This window comes from Hemibagrus wyckioides, linkage group LG04 (assembly GCF_019097595.1).
Source record: "Hemibagrus wyckioides isolate EC202008001 linkage group LG04, SWU_Hwy_1.0, whole genome shotgun sequence".
NCBI lineage: Eukaryota > Metazoa > Chordata > Actinopteri > Siluriformes > Bagridae > Hemibagrus > Hemibagrus wyckioides.
The window spans coordinates 3901265-3927338 of record NC_080713.1 but is presented as its reverse complement, the minus strand read 5'-3'; the positions used below and the strand labels follow the sequence as shown (position 1 = coordinate 3927338).

Here is a 26074-nt window from a genome sequence, read left to right as displayed (position 1 = left end):
TGGGATCACGGAGGGACAAAGGGGCGTGTTCCAATTTGCATATTCAAAATTTTCGTGCATATGCATGAGCCATGGTATTTACAGTGAGAGTGAAGGTGTACAGATCCTATGAAGAGTTAAAAATGTTAAATGTTGTACACAGATTATCTTCTACGTTTAGAATGATGTCTAAATATATTGCTTGGTAAATTATAAGCAACTTAAATGAATAATATTAAACAAATAAATACAGTACTCTGGTTAAAAGAGTAAGAAATGGGCGTTAAAGCGGCTTTTTCGGACGAGCTGGCGTGACGTCATCAGAACGGAGAATGAAGCTGAAGCGCGCGAGAGCAAAAACGGGGCGAGAGAGAGAGAGAGCGCGTGAGGGGTAAATAATACAGACCCTCACTCTTTATAACGCATGTTTGGAAACTTCTTACAGCCATGAGACCTCCGAAAGACTCCCAGAGTTCCGCTGCACTTCTTATACTTATATTTTCAGTGATAAACACCTGCGCGAGCCGAACGCTTTATGGAAAAAGACGAAGAGCCGTTTCACCTGAGAGTGGTAAGTCGCACGCGCCTGACAGAGCACGCACGAGAGCAACCGCATCACCTGAGCTAATCAATTAATTAATTTATGATCACTCTTATAAAATCCTGTGAAATAAAGCATTAAACTATAAACTTACTCCACTTTTATTTATAGAAATTTACAGATCCATCATTTCTGTCAAGTCTTTCAGTTTCTTTACATTTTTAAATATTCAGGCTTAAATAGTTTTCATTATAATGATCGGTTTTCATTGTAAATATGTCAATATTTAAGTTTATTAAAAATGGTGTTACTTTAACACGTTATACTGACTCTTTATAAGTATAAGTAAGGAATAAAATTCTTGAGGATGTGCTGTTTTAGGAAAATAATCAACAATGTGGTTTGATGAAGTCGATTATTTCCAGGTTAATTTTATTTATGAATCACTTTCTTTGTTTTTTAAAAATTTTTTAGACTCCTAAAAAATAAAAAAAAATTAATAATTTTTTGAGACTCCTTCTGATAAAGTTAAATAAACATCACCTTAGAGAAAACATGACCATATCAATGCTTATACATTTTACATTGGATTATTAGGCTTAGGTTAAGTGCCTGTTCAAGTCCCTGTTACCATAGAAACTAGAATTAATGTATTTAATTCATTGATATGAACCTATTTTTTTCCATGTGATGTTGTACATGTGCTGTACATGTGTTCCAATTAGCACTTCTAGTCCTCACTAGTAGCAGACTGCTTTGTTTTCATCAATCTGTCATCACTTGTCAGCGGTCTGACCCCTCAGCCTGCCCTCGACCTCACTCTTGCACTTGGTTGCCATGGAGATCTGATGTAGCGCTGTAACTGTAGTACTTTCTTTTCTTTTCTAGGATTCGGGGCGAGGGAGCGTTTTCAGATCGTTACACAACACAATCGACTGCGCGGTCGGGTCGAGCCCATGGCGGCCAACATGCAGAAAATGGTACGTCCTCGTGGTAATCCTCCTCTTACTGTCAGAAAACAACTCAGGGGCAGCGCTGACCGAAGGGTGTAGTGCCTAAAGTGCAGTCATTGAACTTAAATGGACACAATAGAGTTTAGTAGGCATGCGAGGAATGGCTTAAAGCTACATGAGAGGAAACTGAAGTTCTATTAATTTGTTTAATTTATTTATTTGTTTCGGAGGCTTTAACTAGATTGCATTTGGTCAGTCAAATGCTTAAGGTGGTCGAGGCATGTGGACATGTGGTGTTATAAGTGTTTATAGCAATTTTAAGCTCTAATAATTGTGTTTAGTTGTGGATGTCTCTTTCTTTGTTCCTCCTACAGTATCCACACACACACACACACACACATTTATATATAGGGCGAGATATATTTCTCGCCATGGTTTCCCAGGATTTCGCTTCTACACCATTTTTTCCCATTTTTGGACTGGTGCCAGAGCTCTTCATTAATGGAACATGCCAGAAGAAACCCCCAGCATGCTCATTGAGGATGGTGTCTACCCCCACCTCCAAAAACCCAAAACAAAACCAGCCAGAGTTTCAAAATAGCGCATGCTTTGTAAAGGAACTCTCCTCTATTGAAGCTGCTGACCTTGAACGTTTCTCCTGTAGAAATTTCCCACAGTTCCTCCTAAGTTCTGCAAACACCTATCAGCCGTGTGGAATGCGACTCCATCCCCAGCTGGAGTCTATTCTAGTTTCTAAATCGCACTTAATCCGAGCCGACGTCCTGTTTCTCTGAAGGATATCCTATGTTGAAACAGTGATCGCAGCGCAGTCACACACACTCCGAGTGTCTTTGACACGAGTCCATCGCGAGCACCAGGACAGCTGCTGCACCGGGGCGCTAGGCCGCAGGTCAGGGTGCTAATCCCGATGTTTCAGCCTGGATGTCCTGTCATGTGCCGCTGTAGGCTTACAGGGTTCAGCAGACGGCATGCAGACAAGCCACTGCATACGGCTGCTTTCACATTCATGGGTTTCTTTTTCGCCCTCGACCTCAGTGTAATGCTGGAAGATTTTATCCTTTCCACCAGTACATTGTTCAATTGTTCGGTGGATTTGGGAATGGACTTATGGAACATTTTCAACTAGTATAAACAAATGACAGATTTTCTGTCTGTGAGTCTGATATAAAATGGGTCTGTTGACTTTCAGTGTGTTTTAGACGTGTGTTTTTCCCTCTGTTGGAGAACCTTACACAAATTTGAGCTGCTTTTTAGATGAACAAGCACTCAGAGCATCTCAGAGAGCAGGAATGGGTTTGATATCAACATTTACTTTGAAAACTTACCCTCCTGAGTTAAGCACAAAGCATTTTATTCCACATCAGTCTTGTTTTTATTCACATTTAATAAGTTAAGTTGATATCGCATATCATATCCTTGGGGGCTGGGGTCAGAGCACAGGGTCAGCCATTAAAGTGGGGTTAAGGGTCTTGTTCAAGGACCCAACAGTGGCAGCTTGTTGGTGTTGGGGTTTGAACCCCAATAATCTTCCGGTTAACAACCCAGAGCCTTTACCACTTAAGCTAACACCGCCCCTGAAGAAAAGGAACCAATGTCAGAAGTGGGATTTGAACCCATACCTCCATGCAAGACTACAGCACAGCACCTTAGACTGCTCAGCATCCTTACACTTGATGCAGTCTTTGTTTTAAGTTAAATGAAATAGAAGTCTTTATTTGTGACATATTTTCTGCACAGAGAAATTCTTTCTTCACATACACTATATTGCCAAAAGTATTCGCTCACCCATCCAAATAATCAGAATCAGGTGTTCCAATCACTTCCATGGCCACAGGTGTATAAAATCAAGCACCTAGGCATGCAGACTGTTTTTACAAACATTTGTGAAAGAATGGGTCGCTCTCAGGAGCTCAGTGAATTCCAGCGTGGAACTGTGATAGGATGCCACCTGTGCAACAAATCCAGTCGTGAAATTTCCTCGCTCCTAAATATTCCACAGTCAACTGTCAGCTGTATTATAAGAACGTGGAAGTGTTTGGGAACGACAGCAACTCAGCCACGAAGCGGTAGGCCTCGTAAACTGACGGAGCGGGGTCAGCGGATGCTGAGGCGCATAGTGCGAAGAGGTCGCCAACTTTCTGCAGAGTCAATCGCTACAGACCTCCAAACTTCATGTGGCCTTCAGATTAGCTCAAGAACAGTGCGCAGAGAGCTTCATGGAATGGGTTTCCATGGCCGAGCAGCTGCATCCAAGCCATACATCACCAAGTGCAATGCAAAGCGTCGGATGCAGTGGTGTAAAGCACACTGCCACTGGACTCTAGAGCAGTGGAGGCGCGTTCTCTGGAGTGACGAATCGCGCTTCTCCATCTGGCAATCTGATGGATGAGTCTGGGTTTGGCGGTTGCCAGGAGAACGGTACTTGTCTGACTGCATTGTGCCAAGTGTAAAGTTTGGTGGAGGGGGGATTATGGTGTGGGGTTGTTTTTCAGGAGCTGGGCTTGGCCCCTTAGTTCCAGTGAAAGGAACTCTGAATGCTTCAGCATACCAAGACATTTTGGACAATTCCATGCTCCCAACTTTGTGGGAACAGTTTGGAGCTGGCCCCTTCCTCTTCCAACATGACTGTGCACCAGTGCACAAAGCAAGGTCCATAAAGACATGGATGACAGAGTCTGGTGTGGATGAACTTGACTGGCCTGCACAGAGTCCTGACCTCAAGCCGATAGAACACCTTTGGGATGAATTAGAGTGGAGACTGAGAGCCAGGCCTTCTCGTCCATCATCAGTGTGTGACCTCACAAATGCGCTTCTGGAAGAATGGTCAAAAATTCCCATAAACACACTCCTAAACCTTGTGGACAGTCTTCCCAGAAGAGTTGAAGCTGTTATAGCTGCAAAGGGTGGACCGACGTCATATTGAACCCTATGGATTAGGAATGGGATGTCGCTTAAGTTCATATGTGAGTCAAGGCAGGTGAGCGAATACTTTTGGCAATAGAGTGTAGGTTCAGGTCAGAGCACAGGGTCAGCCATTAAACAAGTGCCTTGCACCCCAATGAGCCAGAATCTAAAGGTAGTCAACTGTCAGAAGTGGGATTCGAACCCACGCCTCCATAGGAGACTGCGACCTGAACACAGCGCCTTAGACCGCTCGGCCATCCTGACACTTGGTGGATGTTTGTTACAGCATAGAGAAAATCTTTCTTCTCATATCCCAGCATTCAAAGTTGTGGTCAGGGTTAAGGGCCTTGCTCAAGGGCCCAACAGTGGCCACTTAGGGCTTCAACCCTGACCTTCCACATAACAACCCAGAGCCTCAACTGCTTGAGCCACCACTCCCCCCAGTGGTGGGTCAATATGTTATAGCAGCTACTAACACTCATTCCCTCAACAAGGTCTCTCTTTTCTCTCTTGAAGCTTTGTTAAGGAGAAATGGAAAAAAACCCCACTTATGATATTATGATGGCCAGGAAGTGCAAAACAAAATAACAAATCTTTATTGTTTGGGTTTGTTATTTTGTTTATGGATTTGCTATTTTGTTTTCAGGTTTGTTATTTTGTTGTTTTTGTTATTTGTTGTTTATTGTTTTTATTTGTTATTTTGTCGCTTATGTTTTTTTTTTTTTTTTGCTTTTTGGGGTTTTTATTTTGTTTTTGGGTTCGTTATTTTCTTCATGGATTTGTTATTTTGTTGTTTTTGTTATTTGTTTGTTGTTTTTGTTTCTTACTTTGTTTTGGATTTGTTGTTTTGTTTTTGGATTAGTTATTTTTTTTACGGGTTCGTTATTTTGTTTATAGATTTGTTGTTTTTGTTTGTTATTTCGTTATTATGGATTTGTTATTTCGTTATTATGGATTTGTTATTTTGTTTATGTTTTTTTTTTATTTTGTTTTTCGGATTTGTTATTTTGTTTACAGGTTTGTTATTTTGTTTATGGATGTGTATTTTTGTTGTTTTTGTTTGTTATTTTGTTGTTTTTGGGTTTGTTATTTTGTTTTCGGATTTGTTTAGCACTTCTCAGCCACCGTATGATATCTCATAACTCATAATATAACAGCTTAGCCTTTTTCACTTTCGTAATCTGTACATTATTAAAAGATCAAGTCACGGTCCTGTGACTGAGCCGTTTCTATCAATAATAAATGAATAATAAATAATAAACCCATGATTTGCCTTATTTATAGAAAATGCTAAGAAGCCTTATAACTATTTATATTACAACATAAACCTTTTAAACATTTTTATTACTTGAAAAAAGTCCATTAAAAACAAATTCACATGTTGGAGCGAGGGTGTACAAACTTTTGCACTGAACTGTAATTCATAGTCAAGATAAGTTTAAACACATCAGGCATTAAGACAGCTTCATCAGAGATTGAGTATAATGAGATGGACAGTGTGTCTTCATCATCATCATCATCATCATCATCATCATCTCCATTTTGTATTCCAGGCCCTTTGCGTTGGAGATAATTTGCTTAAAGGCTCACAGAGGAGTTCCCGTGCAGCTAAAAAGGGATATTAAAGTGCTTTAGTGATAAATGTGAAAAAGGCTTTGCGCTGAAGCGGCTTTGTGATTATCGTTCTGCAATATTTGCACAGAAATCCATAAGCGCGGCCTGATTGTCTGTGGCTGTACTAGAGATTAGAGACTCACGCTGACGCTCTAAGCTCTGCTTTCAGAGGGAGATAAAATTCCCTAATTTCATAAAATTTCTCAAATGATGGTCTTTTTTTTCCCGCCCGTGACCCCGTTGTGGTTTTATTTGGAGCGAATGGAGTGTGTGTGTGTGAAATAACAGAGTGTGCAGTACTGAAAGGTGTGTGTGTGTGTGTCAGACAGTTTCCTCAAACCTGTCAGGAATGTGAATTCACAGTCCTTTGCTATAGACTTGCAAAAGTTTTCACACACCCCCCCCCCCACGGTTTCCTGGTGTGTGAGAAGCGAAACACTCTGCATGTCTAGTTTTCCTCCATAACTGTCTAATTCCACGAAGGAAATGAATGAAACAACAATCAAATACGTTACATTTGATGACGATGAAGAAGATGGTGTATGACAACATCAGCAAAAACAAACCAAACAGCTGAAAGTCTCCAAAAGCTTCACACAGGACATCTGAGCATGTGAGGTGTTGTTTTTTTTTTTTTTTATTAAAGCGAAGGGAGGGTGTAGAGCTTATCAGAAGAGCTTATCAGTGTCGTATTCAGAAAGGGAAATGGCAAATATTTTAGCTTGTTTTCACTTCTCCCCTTTCCCATCGCTCTAACTAAACACAACGTCACCATACTCTATACACAGAAACCCAACGGTGTTCTCACTAATCCGATAACACTGCCTTAAATCTCCGGACTTAACGTCTTATACACTACACACACTGCCCAAAACACCAATTGTCATGTTTGTGTAAATTACACATCTGGGAAAATCCATCAGCTGTCACTGTGGCTGATTTCTGGTTAATTTTCACTTTCATATTTTGACTCCTCTTAACTCTCGTTGATCGGAGGATTGGGGTTCAAGCCCCAGCGCTGCCAAGTTGGGCCATTGAGCCTCTCTACTCCAGAGGGCACTGTATCCCGACTGACCCCTGCGCTCTGAAACCGACTTCCAAAGTTTACTGTGCTGTAATAGACATGTGACAAAAGCTTCTATTTTACTATTCTATAACTTGCATCCCAACTCGTATACTCTTCTGCACTGTTTTCACCATATTCTAGTAGAAATAGAGTGAATTCACGCTGAACATTCCAAGAAGCAGAAGAAGAATTGCACAATGATTCACTTATTCTCCCGAAAAAACAAAGTGTGGAATGTTGGACACTTCATGTACTCAAATCGTGCAGCTTTTCTTGTGTAGTTGAAGGGGGCGGGGCTACCAGTCACTGACGCCGGGTGAGAAACCGCTTTCAGGATGGCCGAAGTTGGACGAGACATCTTAGAAGTGTCTTTTAAATGGTCCAGTGGCAGGATTCCGCGCTTATGCAGGGAACCAGCCAACCCAGCCACCAGTCAACTCTCAGTCCCAAGCCTGGGTGAAATGGGAGGGTTGCATCAGGAAGGGCATCCGGTGTAAAACCTCTGCCAAACCAAATACCTGGACCAGATGATCCGCTGTTGCGACTTTCAAACAGGGATCAGCTGAAAGAACAACACTGGCATCGCATTATATTTGCCATCGGCTGGGAAACTGCTTATATTTCCGGTTAGTAAAAAACAAAAACATTTGAGATATAACCCTTCTAACATTTATAAACTAGACTCTAGAGTACATTTAAAATTGTAAATATAGCTCACAAACACCATGTAGAAATTTTTATACATTTTCTAAACTGGCCTAGGATTTCTGGAAAGATCATTTAGGTCAATAATAATTATTTTAATTTATTATTTTTAATTATTATTATTAATAATACAACTATATATAAATTTACACAGATCAGGCATAACATTATGACCAGGGCCAGGTGAAGTGAATAAGACTGATGATCTCCTCATCATGGCACCTGTTTGCGGGTGGGATATATTAGGCAGCAAGTGAACATTTTGTCCTCAAAGTTGATGTGTTAGAAGCAGGAAAAATGGTAACAAGTGTAAGGATTTGAGGATCAGACGACTGGATCTCCAAAACTGCAGCTCTTTTGGTGTATTCCTGGTCTGCAGTGGTCAGTATCTATCAAAAGTATCCTTTAAGACCTATAAGTATCCTTTAAATCCTGTAAGTTGTGAGGTGGGGCCCACGGAGGCCCCACTTCACAACTTACAGGACTTAAAGGATCTTCTGCTAACATCTTGATGCCAGATACCACAGCACACACACCTTCAGGGATCTAGTGGAGTCCATGCCTCGAAGGATCAGGGCTGTTTTGGCAGCAAAATGGCGACCGACATGATATCAGGCAGGTGGTCATAATGTTATGCCTGATCTGTGTATATATTGCTTATGCTGAATTTAGGACGTTATATTAACATTTTTTCATTGTGGCATTTCTGTCATAAAGGAGCGTCTGTGAAATCCAGCACCTGAAATATCTTTAGTTAGTGTAAACTGTATTATTTTCCCCGTCATTTTGTCCTCAGGGGACACAAGCTTTCGCACCCGGCTATATTTGTGTTCTTTGGAGGAAAAAAAAGTCTATCTAGACATCCATCCAAAATCACTCTTAAAGAAATCTCCCAGCTTCAGCTTTCAGCCATTTGATTTTTTTTCCTGTACGGAAAGACGATGATTGTTGTTCTTTTCAGCTTGTGAGCATTTGCAGTCTCCCACTGCGAGCGGATCTAAATGCACCCTGTCAGTCCGCGAGGGGGTTCTCTCTCCCTCCGGAGACGAGGCGGTGGACTGACAGAAAGTTGGCAGCATCTCGGTGCCTCACATAGAGACAGCATGTGTGGAGAGATAAGAGAAGACAGGGAGCGTACGGCGGTGCGGTTCAAGCCGAGCTGCTGATGGCCTGTCTGACTCGCGTCTCTGTCTAAAGCGTGGGTGGGAACGGGAACAGGACGGCTCGAATGACTCCGGCTGGCGATTTGTGCCGGGGAGCGAGTGAGACTCCTGACCGCGTTCTCCGCCTCTCTGCTCTTCTTTTCCTTCTCAAACTGTATCTCTGAAATGGGACCCCAGCTCCGCCAGGCTGCTGTGAAACCACATCTGTTCACAATGGCCCCCCAGCTTTGATTTCACGCTAGATTTCCCGGCGGTGACAGCCATGGGAATACGGTGTCACCAGCCGAGCATGTCGTACCGCTGACCGCACACACACACTCTACTGGCAATCAGGGGTCAGGCGAAGAACCTGGGTCAAACGGATTAATCCGGGACAGACACATACCTTATGACTTCACTCCTGGGATGAGACGAAGGGGTCAGGAAATGAATGAAGGGAGTCAGGCTAACAAAAATGTTGCGGCGTTCTTGGAAGAAAGTGTGAGGGATCATGTGTCATCTGATGTTCTCCTCAGGCTCCTCGAAGGCAGTAAATAAACCCAAAGATTTCAACCATGACGCATAGGAGTCTAGGATAGATAGGATAGATAGTCTGAAGTATAGGATAAGAAAACACTAAAATGCTAATATAGAAAAAATAATCAGAGACCGCATGATGTGGTGCAACTGTTCTCACTGCAAAGTGGATTATTTTCTAACAGCAGGAAAAAGTCAAAGTCAAAGCACTGAAACTGGAGACTCATTTTTCATGTAATGACGTTCTAAAAGAGCTGTCCCCAAAGAGTGCTTTGACCACTTATGTCACACGAAGCGTCTCGGCCCAAACCTTCAGAAAATCTGCGCTCGTTCTGAAAAAATCTCCACTGAATATCTGCATAATAAGTGTTGCTTGATTTTGCGTTCATTTCTTAAGGACTGACTCAACAAAAGAAAGGCATCGTGTTGTGTGTGTAGGATTGCTTATGTGTTTGTGTGGGATTTTGTTTCCTTATGTTTTCCTAATCCTTCCTTAGGAGTGGAGTGACTCTCTGGCTACGCTGGCTCAGATAAAGGCCGAGTTCTGTTCAGAGAACAGCACCGGATCCGAAGCGGACACTGAGCACATCGGCTGGAACGTCCATCGGTCTCCTCGTGGCGTAGCCTCGTACTCTGACATCATCAACACGTGGTTCCAGGAAGGGCATCACTACGTCTATCAAAACGGGCGCTGCAAAAGCAACCACACCTGCAAGCGTTACACACAGGTACGATTTTGGGGCAGTGTGTGTGTGTGTGTGTGTGTGTGTGAGAGCTAACCGACATATAAAGCAAAAAATTAAGATTTAATTAATTTTTTTAGCCTAAATCCAAACAATATTGATTTTTATCCTATATTCTATATAAGTTTATATCTGTAATTTTTTCCTGAATATTTGAATCTGTATATAGTGTGAACACTTTAGCCTCAGATTCCTCTCCTGAAGACGGCAGAGGTTCAGCATGTTCTGAGATGGTTGTAAAGAGGGATTAGTTGCTTAATTATAACTCTCTCTTCAACAACCCTGCAGATCTGATGCTCAGTGGGTGTGGTTTTGTATTTTTCGTGTACCATTGTGTTTAAATTTCTGTGTAAAGTTCCAGGAGTTCAGCCGATCGGCACCATCAACCACTGAGATTTCCTCGTTCTGATGTTTGATGTGAAATTTATTGACTGGTATCGCAGAGCTGACACGTGATTGGCTGATGGTATCTCTGTATCTGCAGTGTATTATTCAGTGTTATGAGTGTTTTGTGTTTCCTCTGTGAGGCAGCTGGTGTGGGCTACGTCCAGTCAGGTGGGCTGTGCATTGCATCTGTGTAGAGTTGGGGTCAAAATCTGGGACATGTTCGTGTGTGCATACTTTCCAGGGTAAGAAAGTTATAATAATTTTTTATTTTATTTTAATATCTTACCATACATTATTTCACCTGTATTAATCTAGAAAACAGAGAAATAATGTCGTCTTTTTCATTTTCTCCTGAAGGGCGCACAAACATTTGCACTCAACTGTGTCTTCAAGCTGTTTTAACTTCTTTTAGTCAAATTCAAGACTTCTTTTAGTCAAATTCATTACATATGTTTTATTATTTACTCAACCCAGAAGCACCTACAGTATACAATATATAGAAGATCTTTACATATACATTGTCCTAATGTTAAAAAAATTAAAGAGGCCGTTTGTAATACAGTGGAACCTCGGCATAAAAAGGTAATTCGCTCTGGAGGTGAGTTCTTAAGGTGAAAATTTGTATTGCGAAACAAATTTTCTCATCAGAAATAATGTAAATACATATAATCCGTTCCAGCCACCCAACAATATGACCAGTATTCCCAATACGAAGTGTAAACTCTATGGCTGCTTACAAAGAACTGGCCCAAGCCAAGCATTCCATGTCCAGGCTCCTCACAGGAAGTCGTGCCACCTTAGCTTGGGCTAAAATTAGAACAGACCGCCCACACCACCGATCTGTCAACAAAAAAATCACCTAGCTTTTGAACGGGTGCTGGAGGTAACGTTGGTATCGTGGGTTGAATCTTTCCAAACAGCTTTCACTGACTGATAAAAGATTTGTAAACTTGCTTCGGTTGGCTTCGCTTGGCTTTCCGCTGACGCTAACAAGTTTTGAACGGCTCCCGGACGTACGCACGACTTAGCCAGCGTTCGGTTCGTCCGTATGCTGAAAGCGCTTCGTATGCCGATACAAATTTCTTGCAAAATTTTAATTTAAAAAAAAAAAAATTCATTAAGGAGGACATTCGTATGCCGAGGTTCCACTGTGTATATAGACCTCTGCTGCTTTAAAGGAGAACTGCAATTGCTATGACCTTTCCCCTTGAAACTATGAAGCCTCATGAGGTGCTTTTTAAAGGAAGACTAAGAAATGCAGCAGATTTGTTTCCATTTCTGGGCCAGAAAAATGTATGCAATAGTCTGAAATAAAGAAACTAATAGAGATATATATCGTGCAGCAATATAAAAATTGATAGATTTGGAGACGTTGTCTTTGAAGGTGTATAATTATTTCAGGTCCTGAAAGACTTTTCAAAACTACAGACCTCACCTTTAATGTGTAAATTCCTAAAATTAGCATGAATATTTATAAATGTTTTAATTCTCCAAGGATTTCTCAAACAGCAAGCAGATTGATTGACTTCTCTCGGTTATACTTGATAATATTATAAATTAATTGTCATGGATTCAGGAATTTGATGCAAATCAAAGTGGTTTATTTACAAACAAACAAACAGCACAAGAATTTGGCCAATGAGGCATGTAGGTAAGACGAAAACACGCTAGCCAAAGGTCAGGACAGATGTGTGGATGATCAGTGGGGTCATGTGACCCCATTCAAGTGCTGAGTAATAATCTGTTAGCTTTCATACACATCGTCTGTACCTCAGTTAAAGACCTTCTTTCTAAAATGATCTTCTGTGGGGTTTTGGGTTTGAACTGGTTTGCTGTGTGTGTGTGTGTGCAGGGGGAACTGGGAGGTGAACGGCCAGGAGTTGATACCCTATAGGTCAGGAGTGTACTGCTCACTCTGCACGGCCTCCATGTCGGGGTGTTTGCGGCTCTGGGATCACGTTGGAGGCTTGTGTGGTGAGAAACACTGTGGATCGCCATCTTGACAAATCCTCTTAATCGTTTACATTTCTGGCATTTGGCAGACGCTCTTATCCCAAGAGAGACGTACAAGAGTGCTTTGAAGTCTTTATCGATGAATACATTAACACTGGTGCAATAGGTCATAGACTTAGCATACCATCAGTGACTCAGCTAGGGGAAGTTCACTCCACCACCTCAGGGCCAAAACACAGAAGAATCTACATGCATACTTGCTTTTTACCCTGCGAGATTAAAGTATCCTGGAAAGTGTCGATCTTAATAAAACATCTGTAGAGTCCATCCATTTTCTATACCCGCTTTATTCCTAATTAGGGTGAGGGGTATCTGCTAAAGTCTATCCCAGCACACACTGGGCGAAAGGCAGGGGTACACCCTGGACAGGTCACCAGTCCATCACAGGGCCACATATATAGACAGACAACCGCACACACATGGGCAATTTAAAATTACCAATCAACCTAATGTACATGTACGGGGAGAACATGCAAACTCCACACAGAATGGCCCCTGCCTTTTCGAACCTAGGATCTTCTTGCTGTAAGGCAACGTTGCTAACCACTAAGCCACCGTGCTTAACGTCTGTAGAATAAACATTATCAATTGAAATAAAAGGCTACAAGTAACCTAGCAACATGGCTACTCCTTTCCCCACCTCATTAAATATGCAACAGTCTATGAATATGCATGAGATTATTTAGATTATTTAGAAATGCTAACTGGCTAGTAAACTCGCGTGTCACATCTTTTTCCCGGATATCAATTTACCAGAAGCTCCTCTTTACCTATTCTTTAAAATATAACATTGCCATGAAGCTACCTAAGCTAGCTAGCATAGCACACACGTTTCTGGATCGTCTAATTTGCATATCAAACCTGATTGGTCCAAAGCTGTAGAGTTTATCTGAGCGCCTATAAATCCACCTGAAGCTGATTTTTTTTACAAAAGTACTGAGAAATTCAACAGAATTATTCAGTACAAAATCAACGTTTTGTTCCACTTTCTTCAGAACTGTGTGGGCGTGTCACGCTGCTTTACGATTGACACTAGCGTCTCCACAGGAACGAAAATATCGAGTTGGATAAATTAAAAAAACCAAGAAAAAAAAATACGGGTCTCTGTCCCAGGCTAGTTAAAAAGCTACACAGATTAGCATAAATCCTTACAGCAACAGTGTTGTTACTTCTCCCTTTTATTTCTTTTCTTGTTTAATACGCTAGTCAAAGGTTTTACTGAGTAAACGGTTTATACAGAATGCTAATATCTCTAGTTGGATGCAGTTAGCTCACTCAGACCTAGCCGTAAGAAATTTGCTATTGTTGTTTTTGTGTTCGGAAGTTTGCATTGCTAAATCTGAATAGTTTTGTGATGTCACTATTTAGAAATATTTCCACCGATAGCATTAACACCCTTTGTTCTTTTGCCGTTGATCAAGCTTTAGCTAATAGCAAGAAGCTTATTAGTGAAATATCTTGACGTGGGTGAGATTACCGTCTGCTTGATTAGTTAGAAGTTGAATGATCATGAAACTTAAGCAAGAAACTATCTTGACTGGAACATTGACTAGCGTCTTATCCAATTAGCGGCGTTTAGCTACCCTGATAGCAGGTGATGTCTTTATGAAGTGTGTTTTTTCTTTGTTGTTTTGGGGTTTTTTGGGGGGCGGGGTTATGCGGGGGGCGGTGTAGACCAAGCATACAGAGTAAGAACACTGTGCCTTTGTTGAATCTTTGTAAGTTTTGAGATGAGGGCATCATGAGGGAACGTGTTGGCACGAGGAAGTAGTTTTACATGATGCTAGTTTTACTTTATGTGTGTTTAAATGTAAACAGGATACAGGATCCACAGAAAGCAGGTTTGTGTTAATGTGTGTGTGTGTGTGTGTGTGTGCTGTTTCAGAAAACCTTCACAACTTTTCCACACATGTGGACAAATCAAACCTTTTGTTTTTTATGTAAAAGAATCATTATGGTCCTTATAACCTTTAAAGGTTCTCCTCTCCAGGAACAACAACCTAAAGAACTTAAAGAACTCCAGATTTTTTTTTTTTGGAAAGTTTCTTTGCACGGTTCATTCAGTAGGAGACCCACAGCTATAGGGTTGTTGTTCCCTCAGAACCTTAGAATGAAGAACGTTTTTAAAGTGCTAAGTGGAACATTTGGTCTAAGTTCTTCCAGATGGACAAACAGTAGAATTTTCACAGTACCTGGTACACTGTTTATGCTAGATCATTTAGGTTCTCTTCTTATGAAAGGTTCTGAAATGGTTCTTTTTTTTTGGGGGGGGGTGTGGTTCTATGAAGAACCTTTAACATCAGTGAAATGTTGCCATTGCTCAAAAGGTTCTTTGTAGTGGAAAAATGTTCTTTAAACCTTAAAAAGTTTCTTTATACCACTAAGACAAAATGGGTAAAGAAGCGAGTGCAGGCAGGTTGGAATGGGTGGAGAGTTCTGTGTGATAAAAAAAAGGGTTCTTTTATCTATTGAAGGGTTCTTTGGGGAACCAAAAATGTGGTGTCACTGAGAAAACCCCTTATTGGTTCTTCCTGGAACCTTTCTTAAAGGGGTTCTTTGGATGGTATTTGATATATTAAAGAACCTTCTTTGCAATGGAAACTTTCCATAGATATTCAAGATACTCCATAGAACCCTACACCCTAAAGCCAAGTAACCATTTATGACCTTTTGTTTTATTTTATTTTTAAGAGTATATATTTTCTGATGAGGATAATGTGTCGCAGGGTTCTAAAAGGAACTTATTGGTTCCTCCAACAGACAACAGAAGAACCCTAGAATAAATATATAAAATTAATTATTATTTCAAAATATATAGAAACATATAAGAGTAGTTATTCATTTTATCTAGCCTACAGCTAAGAGGTTCTACCTCTGTCCTACTTGGACCCAGCATCCTCTTGCAGGGTTTTCTATAGAACCATTAAGACCTCCAGTGGTTTGTGTTCTTCAAGTCCTTAAAGGTTACAAAATAGGTTCCACTGAACTGGACTTCCTACAGTACAATATTTTAAGGTTCCCTCAGACGGACACCCCGAGGAACCTTTGATGGAGCTCCTTATCTGATTAAGTTGATTATATTGTTCTTACCTGGTGTTGTGTGACATTTCAGAGACGCCTCGAAACCCGTGCCGTATGAGTTGTGGACAGTACGGACAGCTGAATGTGTCTTCCTGCCAGTGTCAGTGTAGGCGTGGATTCACAGGCCGGTTCTGTCAGGGTGAGTGTGGTTCTGCTCATACCACACCACACCTTCATCCTGCATACCTGTAGATGTTTACTGTGGTGTTCTGTGTGCTGGGGCTGTGTTCCAGTGCGCTGTAGTGTACAGTGTGTTCATGGACACTATAAGGAGGAAGAGTGCTCCTGTCTCTGTGATGTCGGTTATGGAGGAGCGGAGTGTTCAGGTGAGGAAACACTGTCACGTTCGTTGTCGTTTGTTCTTATTCGTTCTTTCTTGTTATTTTTGTGTTGGGGTCAGTAATTTGTCATTCATGCTTTGTGTGGGCTGATCCAACACAGACTACTATTACATGTACTGATTCACTGGACATCTCACATAGGCTCAAGAGAGGAGTGAATCTTAGACATGATTGAATGCTTCATTGAGTCAAATACTGACTTTCTCAGTAAGATGAGCGATTCTTAGACATGAAAGAATGATTCAGTGAGTCATAATACTGACCTTCTCAATGACAGAGGAGCGAATCTCAGACACAAATGAAGGATTCATTGAGTCAAATACTGACCTTGTCATTGAGAGGACTGAATCTCAGACACGAATGAATGAAATATTCACTGACCTAAACAGTGACTTGCCGACTGAGAGGGGAGTAAATTTCAATCTTGACCAAAACATTTTTCGACTCAAACACTTACTCGGAGAACGAGAGACGAGTGAATCTAATTCCTGACTAATTTCGACTCACTGACTGAGAGAGGAGTGAATCTTAGTCAAGATCGGAAGATTCGCTGACTCAAAAACTGACTCTATGAGTGAGAGTGGAGTTAATCTTAGTCAAGGTAGAATACTGACTCTGACTCTGTGAATGAGAGAGGAGTGAATCTAATTCATGACCAAAAGATTCACTGACTCAAAAAATGACTCTGTGAGTGAGAGAGGAGTGAATCCCAGTAATGACCGAAAACCTGACCCTCAGACCAAAAGATTCATCGACTGACTCGCTGAAAGACAGAGGAGTAAATCTCAGTCATGATTTAAAGATTCTCTGAATCAAATACTGATGCCCTGAACCAAAAGTTTCACTGACTCACTAACCTGCTGATCGAGAGAGGAGCAATAGATAACAATAAGCGCTGATGAAACACAACACTGTTAAGTCACTGAACATAAACTGTCATTAAACCTATGTCATGACCATACCTGACATCTGCCCTGATGCCTTTATAACATGATTATGTCAGTCTCATGATGTTACGTGGGTTGTATGTTCTCTAGAGAAGCTGAGTTTCCCTCATCACAGCTGTGACATGCAGATAGACGGTAAATGTTTCATGGTGTCCTCTGAAGCTGAGACGTATTACACGGCCAAGCTGCGCTGTCACGTGAGGAACATTTCACACAAACTCAGCTTCATCCACCAGTCAACATCAGACCCGGTGATTAGGCCTCGGCTCTAGCTGTGCCTTTATTCTCGCAGGAAAGAGGAGGAATTCTGGCTGAAGTGCGCAATCAGAAGGTCCAGGACATCATGACCTTTTACCTCGGGCAGCTGGAGAACACCAACGAGGTCATGGACACTGACTTTGAGACGCGCAACTTCTGGATAGGTGAGAAGGATTAAAACACTTTTTTGTATCCTACGTGAATCTAAGTCACAACCAAAAAGAGTCACTGACTCAAAAATTGACTCACTGAATCAGAGAGGAATGAATTTCAGTCACAACCAAAAGATTCACTGACTCAAATATTGACTCACTGAATGAGCCAGGAGTGAATCTCAGTCACAACCAAAAGATTCACTGACTCAAAAATTGACTCATTGAATGAGCGAGAAGAGTGAATCTCAGTCACAACCAAAAGATTCACAGAATCAGAAATTGGCTCACTGAATGATCGAGAAGTGAATCTTGGTCACAAACATAAGATTCACTGACTCAAAAATGGACTCTCTGAATGAGAGAGGAGTGAATCTCAATCACAACCAAAAGATTCACTGACTCAAAAATTGACTCACTGAATAACAAAGAGGTGAATCTTAGTCAAAACCAAAAGATTCACTGACTCAAAGATTGACTCATTGAATGAGCGAGAAGTGAATCTCGGTCACAAACAAAAGATTCACTGACTCAAAAATTGACTCACTGAATGAGCGAGAAGAGTGAATCTCAGTCACAACCAAAAGATTCACTGTCTCAAAAATTGACTCATGAATGCGCAAGGAGTGAATCTGAGTCATGAATGATGTGTGTCACATGGTCAAAACCTGACCCTCAGACTGAATATAAGACACGACCAAAAAATTCACTGACTCAAAAATGGACTCACTGAATAAGAGAGAAGAGAATCATGACCGGAAGATTAACTGATTCAATCACTGACTCACAGAGGAGTGAATCTCAGATGAAGATAGATGATCGATCTCCATTTAGAGCAGTACAGAACTGTGAAGTGGAAAAATTTTATTTAATAATTTAATTTGATAATTTAATTGTCTATTTAAATTTTTTATAAAATTTAAGTTTTAGTTTTTTGAGTAAACAAGCGTTTTTATTTCTTTATTAAAAACCAAAAAACAGGTTTGACATATAAACCGCTGAAAGATTCGTTCCGCTGGGACACTGGAGAAGTGGCCACTTTCACCAGCTTTGCTTTCGGACAGCCGGACAATCAGGGGTGAGAAAAATGCAACACGATGTTTGAGATTTTGCGACATGATAATGATGAAGATGGTGGTGATGATGATGATGGTGATGATGCTGATGATGATGGTGAGGATAGTGATGATGATGATGGTGATGATTATGATGATCATGATGATGGTGAGGATAGTGATGATGCTGATAGTGATGATGATGATGATTATGATGATGATTATGATGATGATGATGAAGCTAAATATTAGGACTGCAGAAGCAACAGCAGCTGTAGTGTTTGGGTTTGACCATCGGGTGTCCCTCTTCTCTCTCTCTCTGACTCGAGCTTTGGGAATTGTGTCGAACTGCAAGCGTCCAGCGCCTTCAACTGGAACGACCAGCGCTGTAAAACACGCAACAGATACATCTGCCAGTTCGGTGAGTAACAAAACTGAGTTCGGATGTCGGGATGCAGGAGAGGAGCTACGGGTTAGCCTCGGCTTTCTGTTTTATTACGCATCCAGATAATTATATAATAATAATAATAATAATAATAATAATAGTAGTAATAATCAGTGTTGGTTATTATAATGCTCTCCAGAAAGCAGTGTATGAAATCCAGACATAACCTGTGGTAATAAACATGTGACTATAATCAGTATAAACATTTTCACTTTAAAAAATTCCTCTGATGGAAAAAAGTGAAAAAATACAAGCTCATATGAAATTTTCATGAACAGCCTGAGATAGTGAGGCTAGGAAAAAAGGAATAAATTTCAGTAAAAATAAATAAATAAAATGCTTTCCTTGTTTCTCAAAGCACATAAAATAAAATAAATAAATAAATAAATAAAAGAAACCATTTTACTTAGATGTAGTAATAATAATAATAATAATAATAATAATAATAATAATATTAGTAATAATGATGTTAGTTAAAAATAAAAAAAGGAAATAAAATATATAAAAAATCGTTTCTTGGTTTCTCAAAACACATGAAATTAAAAATAAATAAATAAATAAAAGAAACCATTTTGGTAATATGGTACTTAGATATAATAATAATAATAATAATAATAATAATGTTAGTTAAAAATTAAAAAATTAAAACAAAAAATCAGTAAAGAAATAAAAAATGCATTCTTTGTTGCTTATAAAATTCAAATAAAAAAAATAAAATATAAACAAATAAAAAAAACTTTTTAGTAGAATGGTACTTGGATGTAATAATAATAATAATCATCATCATAATAATAATCATAATAGATTTTTTAAAGATGTTCCCAAAAAACAAACACAATTCATTTAATAAATAAAAAATAACCTCCATATTCAGACACTTTTGCACGACAGTTTAAAGGTTACTTTCACATGGTGACGTTAATGCCGCGTAAGTATCGGCGGCGACGAACCCGCTCCAGACGTGTTGAACCGAACCGGATCTGAAAGCAGAGACGGCGTGTAAACGGACACGTGCGGTGTTTAAGCCGCTCATCCGCGTCGTCTCCTTTCTGAGTGCAAACAGCTAATGACGGCGGCTCGATGGGAGTCTGCGGCGTTCGTCATGAAGCGTTTTGTTTCGGGATCAATACGTGCCACTTCACCGCCGCTGCCGCTATTGTGTGAATAACCTCCAGGGGCGGAGGATCTTTCAGCACACGATTAGTGCCAAAGAGGCTTTTATCTTGTTTTCTTCTCGATCGGTTTTGTTTTGCTTTGTGTCATGAAGTGGTTATTGATTAATCAAGATGACTTTATGCTGAAATTGTTGCCACAGCGACGCTCTAACAACGTGTTTGAAAGCTCTTGGAAGATGCGATGTGATGCAAAACATACACACACACACATAAACAAGCACACACACACACACACACACACACACACACAGAATCTCACATGCCCTGGGATTGAATTTAATGGAACAAATTGGGGGATGAAACAAGCCTGACTGGGATTAATAGCTCTCAGGCTGACTGTTTCCACCGCCTCCACGCTAGTAAAGGAACTGCGGTTGTTGCTAATTACACTGATACACGCTTTAACTTCTGCTTTATATCCAGAAAGTGGGCTTATGGCTAAACTTTGGGTCTGCCACAAGCTGTCTGTTCTTCTTGTGTGTGGACGATGCCGTGATTTCAGTTGAAAAGTGTAAACAATAAGATTTTCTCTCATCACGATAGATAGATAGATAGATAGATAGATAGATAGATAGATAGATAGATAGATTTACTGACTCAAAAGATTCACTGACTCAAAAAATTGACTCTCTGAATAAGAGAGAAGTGAATCTCAGTCACAACCAAAAGATTCACTGACTCAAAAATTGACTCACTGAATGAGAGATCTATCTATCTATCTATCTATCTATCTATCTATCTATCTATCTATCTATCTATCTATCTATCTATCTATCTATCTATCTATCTATTCTTACCCTATCTATCTATCTATCTATCTATCTATCTATCTATCTATCTATCTATCTATCTATCTATCTATCTATCTATCTAAATTGCAGAAAAGTCCAAGTTCTAGTCCTGTGTCTTGTCCCGATGTTCCTGGTTAAAGGGATGAAGCTCCTCCTCATCCTCTCTGTGTTGGCTTTCAGAGACTAAAAGCTCTTCCCTGACCACATCAGAAAGAACAGTCCATTGTTCACATGGCTGAGGTCCAGATCCTCCTGGAGTGGGTCCAGCATGTCTTGCTGTAGATGGACCGCAGGGAGGTCAGGGAGCTGAGTGCGGATGCTGCATGTTGTCTTTCGTTTATTTCTCCTGCTGTGAAACACTTTGTCTTATCTGGTCCGGTTCATGAGACTCTACTACTCTTCCTCACAGGGGGTCGGATTTGTCAGACTCTAACTAAACGGAACTGAACGGAATATTTCCACCTTCTGGAAATTTCCGGGAAGTATTTATCGTACTGTATTCTGGATAATACGATTAAATATAATCAGTATTAAACAGAGCTGATGATGTCATTCCTATTCCAAACATCTCCACAGCATCATCCATCATCATATTTAACACTAATTATTTCGAGTCCCTCAAAAAACAACACACTGAGGATGTTCCATTTTGGTTGTATATATATATCTGACCGCGACGAAATTTCATCTCACGTTCCAGTGAGTGTTGTGAATTCACCGAAGCTGACCTCTGAAGTAGTGTTCAGCAGGAATGTTTTATTGGAGATCAGAGCACACGCCAGTGGCACTGTAGTCATCAAGTCCAGTGAAAAGGCACCGTTTTAAAGGCCTTGAGTGGGCAGGGCTTGAAGGTATGACACTACAAAAGCCTAGAGGTGAGGACATTGTTCATAATCACACTCTCCAGTGTTTATAATCATTTATAATCACACTCTCTGGTGTCACCCAAATGAGGATGAGGTTCCCTTTCTTCTCAAGGTTTCTCCTCATACCATCTAAGGGAGTTTTTCCTGGCCACAGTTGCCTCAGGCTCGCTCACTAGGGATGATTTTGTCTAACATCTAAGACTTATGTTCTGTGAAGCTGCTTTCCGTGTCCACTGTTAAAAGTGCTATACAAATAAAATCGAATTGAATTGAATACTCTTAAACAAAGCAGTGAAATCCCCAGAGTCTACCCCCAAACTGTCAGCTAGTTCACAGTTCCTGATCACCGTCTGCTTTGAACACCATTCAGATTGTGAGAGCTTGGATATGTAAATAATTATTCAAATTGTATGTTACATTAGATTTTAGAATGACCTCAAAATATGTTTTCCTACAATATTTAACACTAACGATCGTATATCTTCTGTACGATTCCCTCAAAAACAACATGCCGATGATGATCAAGGCCAAAATGTTGGCAACGGAATTTCGGCTGACGTTCCAGTGAGGCTTGTTTTGGACATTTTGTGTGTAGCTCCCGTCTTTAGCGTAATTTTTCCGAGCAGCTTTGATGCGTCTGGAAGTTAAAACCGGACAAACGCGAGAATCGACTCATTATGAAACACTTTGCTGAATAGTGCAAAGTATATATATATATATATATTTTATATCAAAATATATATATTTTAAAAATGATTGGTGTGTGTGTGTTTTTCCCACACAGGTCCAGAGCACATTGCTCTGTGGGAGTTTGGCCGATGAGAGCCGAGCTTCGTGACTGCTGCAGAAGATTAATGATCCACGGCTGCTCTTCTTCTTCTGCCTGGATTACGTGGTTGAGGCTCAGATGTAGGATGCCTGATCGATGCAGCCAGAATCGCATAAGGAATAAAACACATCAGGACATGCCGCTGGAGGAAAATAATCCATGATGTCGTGGTGCGACGCGGCCTGACGTGCAGCCGAGTCCCGACGTCGTCGTGTCCTGAAGTGTTTTATTTCTTCTTCCACATCAGCGACATGCTAGAGAATTTTTATTTATTAAACATCATTTTGTAAGAGATTTTTATTTGTTCATATGTTTGAATTTTATTTCTCTGTTAAATTTCTTTGCTCTGAATATGGCGGCACCCGGATATGACATCACACGTGTTTTTTTCTTTCATCCACAAATCCGACGTGCGTGTACTGTTGTTGCTACGGCGACGAAAGCATCTGCAATGAACAAGACTTTGGGTTAAGGCTCAAGGTTGTTGATCGGAAGATCGGGGTTCAAGAATTTCACTGTGCTGTAATGTACACCGGTCAGGCATAACATTATGACCGCCTGCCTAATATTGTGTTGGTCCTGCCTTTGCTGCCAAAACAGCCCTGACCCATCCTGCACTGTGTATTCTGACCCCTTTCTATCAGAACCAGCATTAACATCTTCAGCAATCTGAGCAACAGTAGCTCATCTGTTGGATTGGATCACACGGGCCAGACTTTGCTCCCCACGTCCATCAGTGAGCCTTGACCCTGTCTCTGGTTCACCACTGTTCCTTCCTTGGACCACTTTTGATAGATACTGACCACTGCAGACCGGGAACACCCCACAAGAGCTGCAGTTTTGGAGATGCTCTGATCCAGTGGTCTAGCCATCACAATTTGGTCCACAATTTGCCATGATGAGGAGATAACCACGGTTATTCACTTCACTGGTAAGTGGTCATAATGTTATGCCTGATCGGTGTACATGTAGTAGAAATGAGTGTGTCTCTGTATACTGGGTGTAACAGTCAAGCACCAGGCACTAGAAATACCGCTTAATCTGTTTTTAGCTCAGATTAGATTAGATTAGATTAGATTAGATTAGATTAGATTAGATTAGATTAGATTAGATTAGATTAGATTAGATTAGATTAGATTAGATTAGATTATTGAGGTTTAGTGTGATTCTAGCAATATACAGTAGAACAAATTAGCTTTCTCTAAGGCTTTGGGGCAGCGTGACAGAAAGTGACCTCACCTGAAAACATGCAGTGTTTTAGGAAGTGGACAACAGTGAGGAAGGCAATAAGATGATATTGAGCAAGAATCTGTACAATAGGGATAATATGATAAACACACACACACACACACACGACAAAACTGCAGATGTCGCTATGAAATCACTGTATAATCAGGTTTAGTTCTGTTTAAAAAAAGGAACCAGCGACGAACTGAAGCAAAGCATGATTCCTGGTCAGGGTCGGCTGATGGACTCACGTTCAAGCAGCTATAAACTGACCTTCCTTCATCAGCTTCTCTTTTATTCTCTCTCTCTTTTAACGTTAATAAGTCAAACAACACACACGTCTGTTAGACTGTTACAGAGCACTGACACTGGAGACTCCTTCCATAAATGTTCAATAAACATCTTCTTACAGAAAACTTTACCATATTAATAACTAGACACTGTTCTCTCTCTCTCTCTCTCTCTCTCTCTCTTTCTCTCTCACACACACACACACACAAATTAAGACTTTAAAGTCTGTCCAAAAAGATTTTGTGTCCTTGAATTTGTAGAGTTTTTTGAAGATTTGTGTGCTTTTATAACAGATTACTGTTTAGGGAGAAGCTTCATGCTGAGGTGACCTGCACCACAGGACTGTGAGTGGATTATACACACACACACACTCACACGTTCTCTCTCTCTCTCTCTCTCTCTCTCTCTCTCTCTTGCTTCTTGAACCCCTTATCCCGACCCACGTCCTTCTCTTGAAGTCTCTGTCTTACTGTAGCTTGATGTTACCTTCACACACACACACACACACACACACAAACCCTTCAGTCATTCAATCCACCTGTAATTATGTATTTAACTTCTACAGTCCTCTAAAGAACCACCCATATTTATTTAAAAAAATGTCCTGATGGATAGTGTTTGCTTGTGTGTGTGTGTGTGTGTGTGTATGTGTGTGTGTGTGTGTGTGTGTGTGTGTGTGTGTGTGTGTGTGCGCCAAGCAGCCTGCTGAGATCCGTAATAAACACCTCTTACACACAAATACATTCATGAGGTGTTTCCCAACTCGTCTGTCTTTGCCTAATCTCTAACCTTGTACTTACAGCTGGTGTTTATAAGGCTTCATAAACCCTTCATGACAATATAAACTGTTATAAATGGCTTAATTTATTATTTAATCACTACATAAAGGTAAAATAGCAGGTGTATGTAGAGGAGGTAAAACAGCAGGTGTATGTAGGGGAGGTAAAACAGCAGGTGTATGTAGAGGAGGTAAAACAGCAGGTATATGTAGAGGAGGTAAAACAGCAGGTGTATGTAGAGGAGGTTAAACAGTAGGTGTATGTAGAGGAGGTAAAACAGCAGGTATATATAGAGGAGGTAAAACAGCAGGTGTATGTAGAGGAGGTAAAACAACAAGTGTATGTAGAGGAGGTAAAACAGCAGGTGTATGTAGAGGAGGTAAAACAGCAGGTGTATGTAGAGGAGGTAAAACAGCAGGTGTATGTAGGGGAGGTAAAACAGCAGGTGTATGTAGAGGAGGTAAAACAGCAGGTGTATGTAGAGGAGGTAAAACAGCAGGTGTATGTAGAGGAGGTAAAACAACAAGTGTATGTAGAGGAGGTAAAACAGCAGGTGTATGTAGAGGAGGTAAAACAGCAGGTGTATGTAGAGGAGGTAAAACAGCAGGTGTATGTAGAGGAGGTTAAACAGTAGGTGTATGTAAAGGAGGTAAAACAGCAGGTGTATCTAGGGGAGGTAAAACAGCAGATGTATGTAGAGGAGGTAAAACAGCAGGTATATATAGAGGAGGTAAAACAGCAGGTGTATGTAGAGGAGGTAAAACAACAAGTGTATGTAGAGGAGGTAAAACAGCAGGTGTATGTAGAGGAGGTAAAACAGCAGGTGTATGTAGAGGAGGTAAAACAGCAGGTGTATGTAGTGGAGGTAAAACAACAAGTGTATGTAGAGGAGGTAAAACAGCAGGTGTATGTAGAGGAGGTAAAATAGCAGGTGTATGTAGAGGAGGTAAAATAGCAGGTGTATGTAGAGGAGGTAAAACAGCAGGTGTATCTAGGGGAGGTAAAACAGCAGGTGTATCTAGGGGAGGTAAAACAGCAGGTGTATGTAGAGGAGGTAAAACAGCAGGTGTATGTAGTGGAGGTAAAACAGCAGGTGTATGTAGAGGAGGTAAAACAGCAGGTGTATCTAGGGGAGGTAAAACAGCAGGTGTATCTAGGGGAGGTAAAACAGCAGGTGTATGTAGAGGAGGTAAAACAGCAGGTGTATGTAGGGGAGGTAAAACAGCAGGTGT

General features: G+C 40.7%; 1 protein-coding gene and 1 non-coding gene across 2 annotated transcripts; one reads left to right on the top strand and one right to left on the bottom strand.

Moving 5' to 3' along the window:
* The first annotated feature begins 311 nt into the window (after window positions 1–311).
* On the top strand, window positions 312–24638 carry LOC131351930 (C-type lectin domain family 18 member A-like). The gene is made up of 12 exons (XM_058387669.1): window positions 312–550; window positions 1409–1500; window positions 9960–10190; window positions 10737–10834; window positions 12445–12566; window positions 15718–15825; window positions 15920–16012; window positions 17065–17171; window positions 17267–17396; window positions 18366–18462; window positions 18769–18860; window positions 22501–24638. The coding sequence occupies exons 1-12, from the start codon at window positions 427–429 to the stop codon at window positions 22536–22538; spliced, it is 1332 nt and encodes a 443-aa protein (XP_058243652.1). The 5' UTR covers window positions 312–426; the 3' UTR covers window positions 22539–24638.
* Window positions 4580–4662, bottom strand: trnal-cag (transfer RNA leucine (anticodon CAG)). Its single transcript has one exon. It is a non-coding gene; the product is annotated as a tRNA-Leu (tRNA).
* Window positions 24639–26074: the final 1436 nt, after the last annotated feature.

What these genes read in the sequence shown, in the direction of transcription:
- LOC131351930 (XM_058387669.1), top strand. Translation starts at nt 427, where the DNA reads ATGAGACCTCCGAAAGACTCCCAGAGTTCCGCTGCACTTCTTATACTT. An exon ending in TGGAGGAGCGGAGTGTTCAG is followed by an intron (nt 16,013 to 17,064) that starts GTGAGGAAACAC and finishes TATGTTCTCTAG; the next exon opens with AGAAGCTGAGTTTCCCTCAT. An exon ending in GACGCGCAACTTCTGGATAG is followed by an intron (nt 17,397 to 18,365) that starts GTGAGAAGGATT and finishes ACCAAAAAACAG; the next exon opens with GTTTGACATATAAACCGCTG.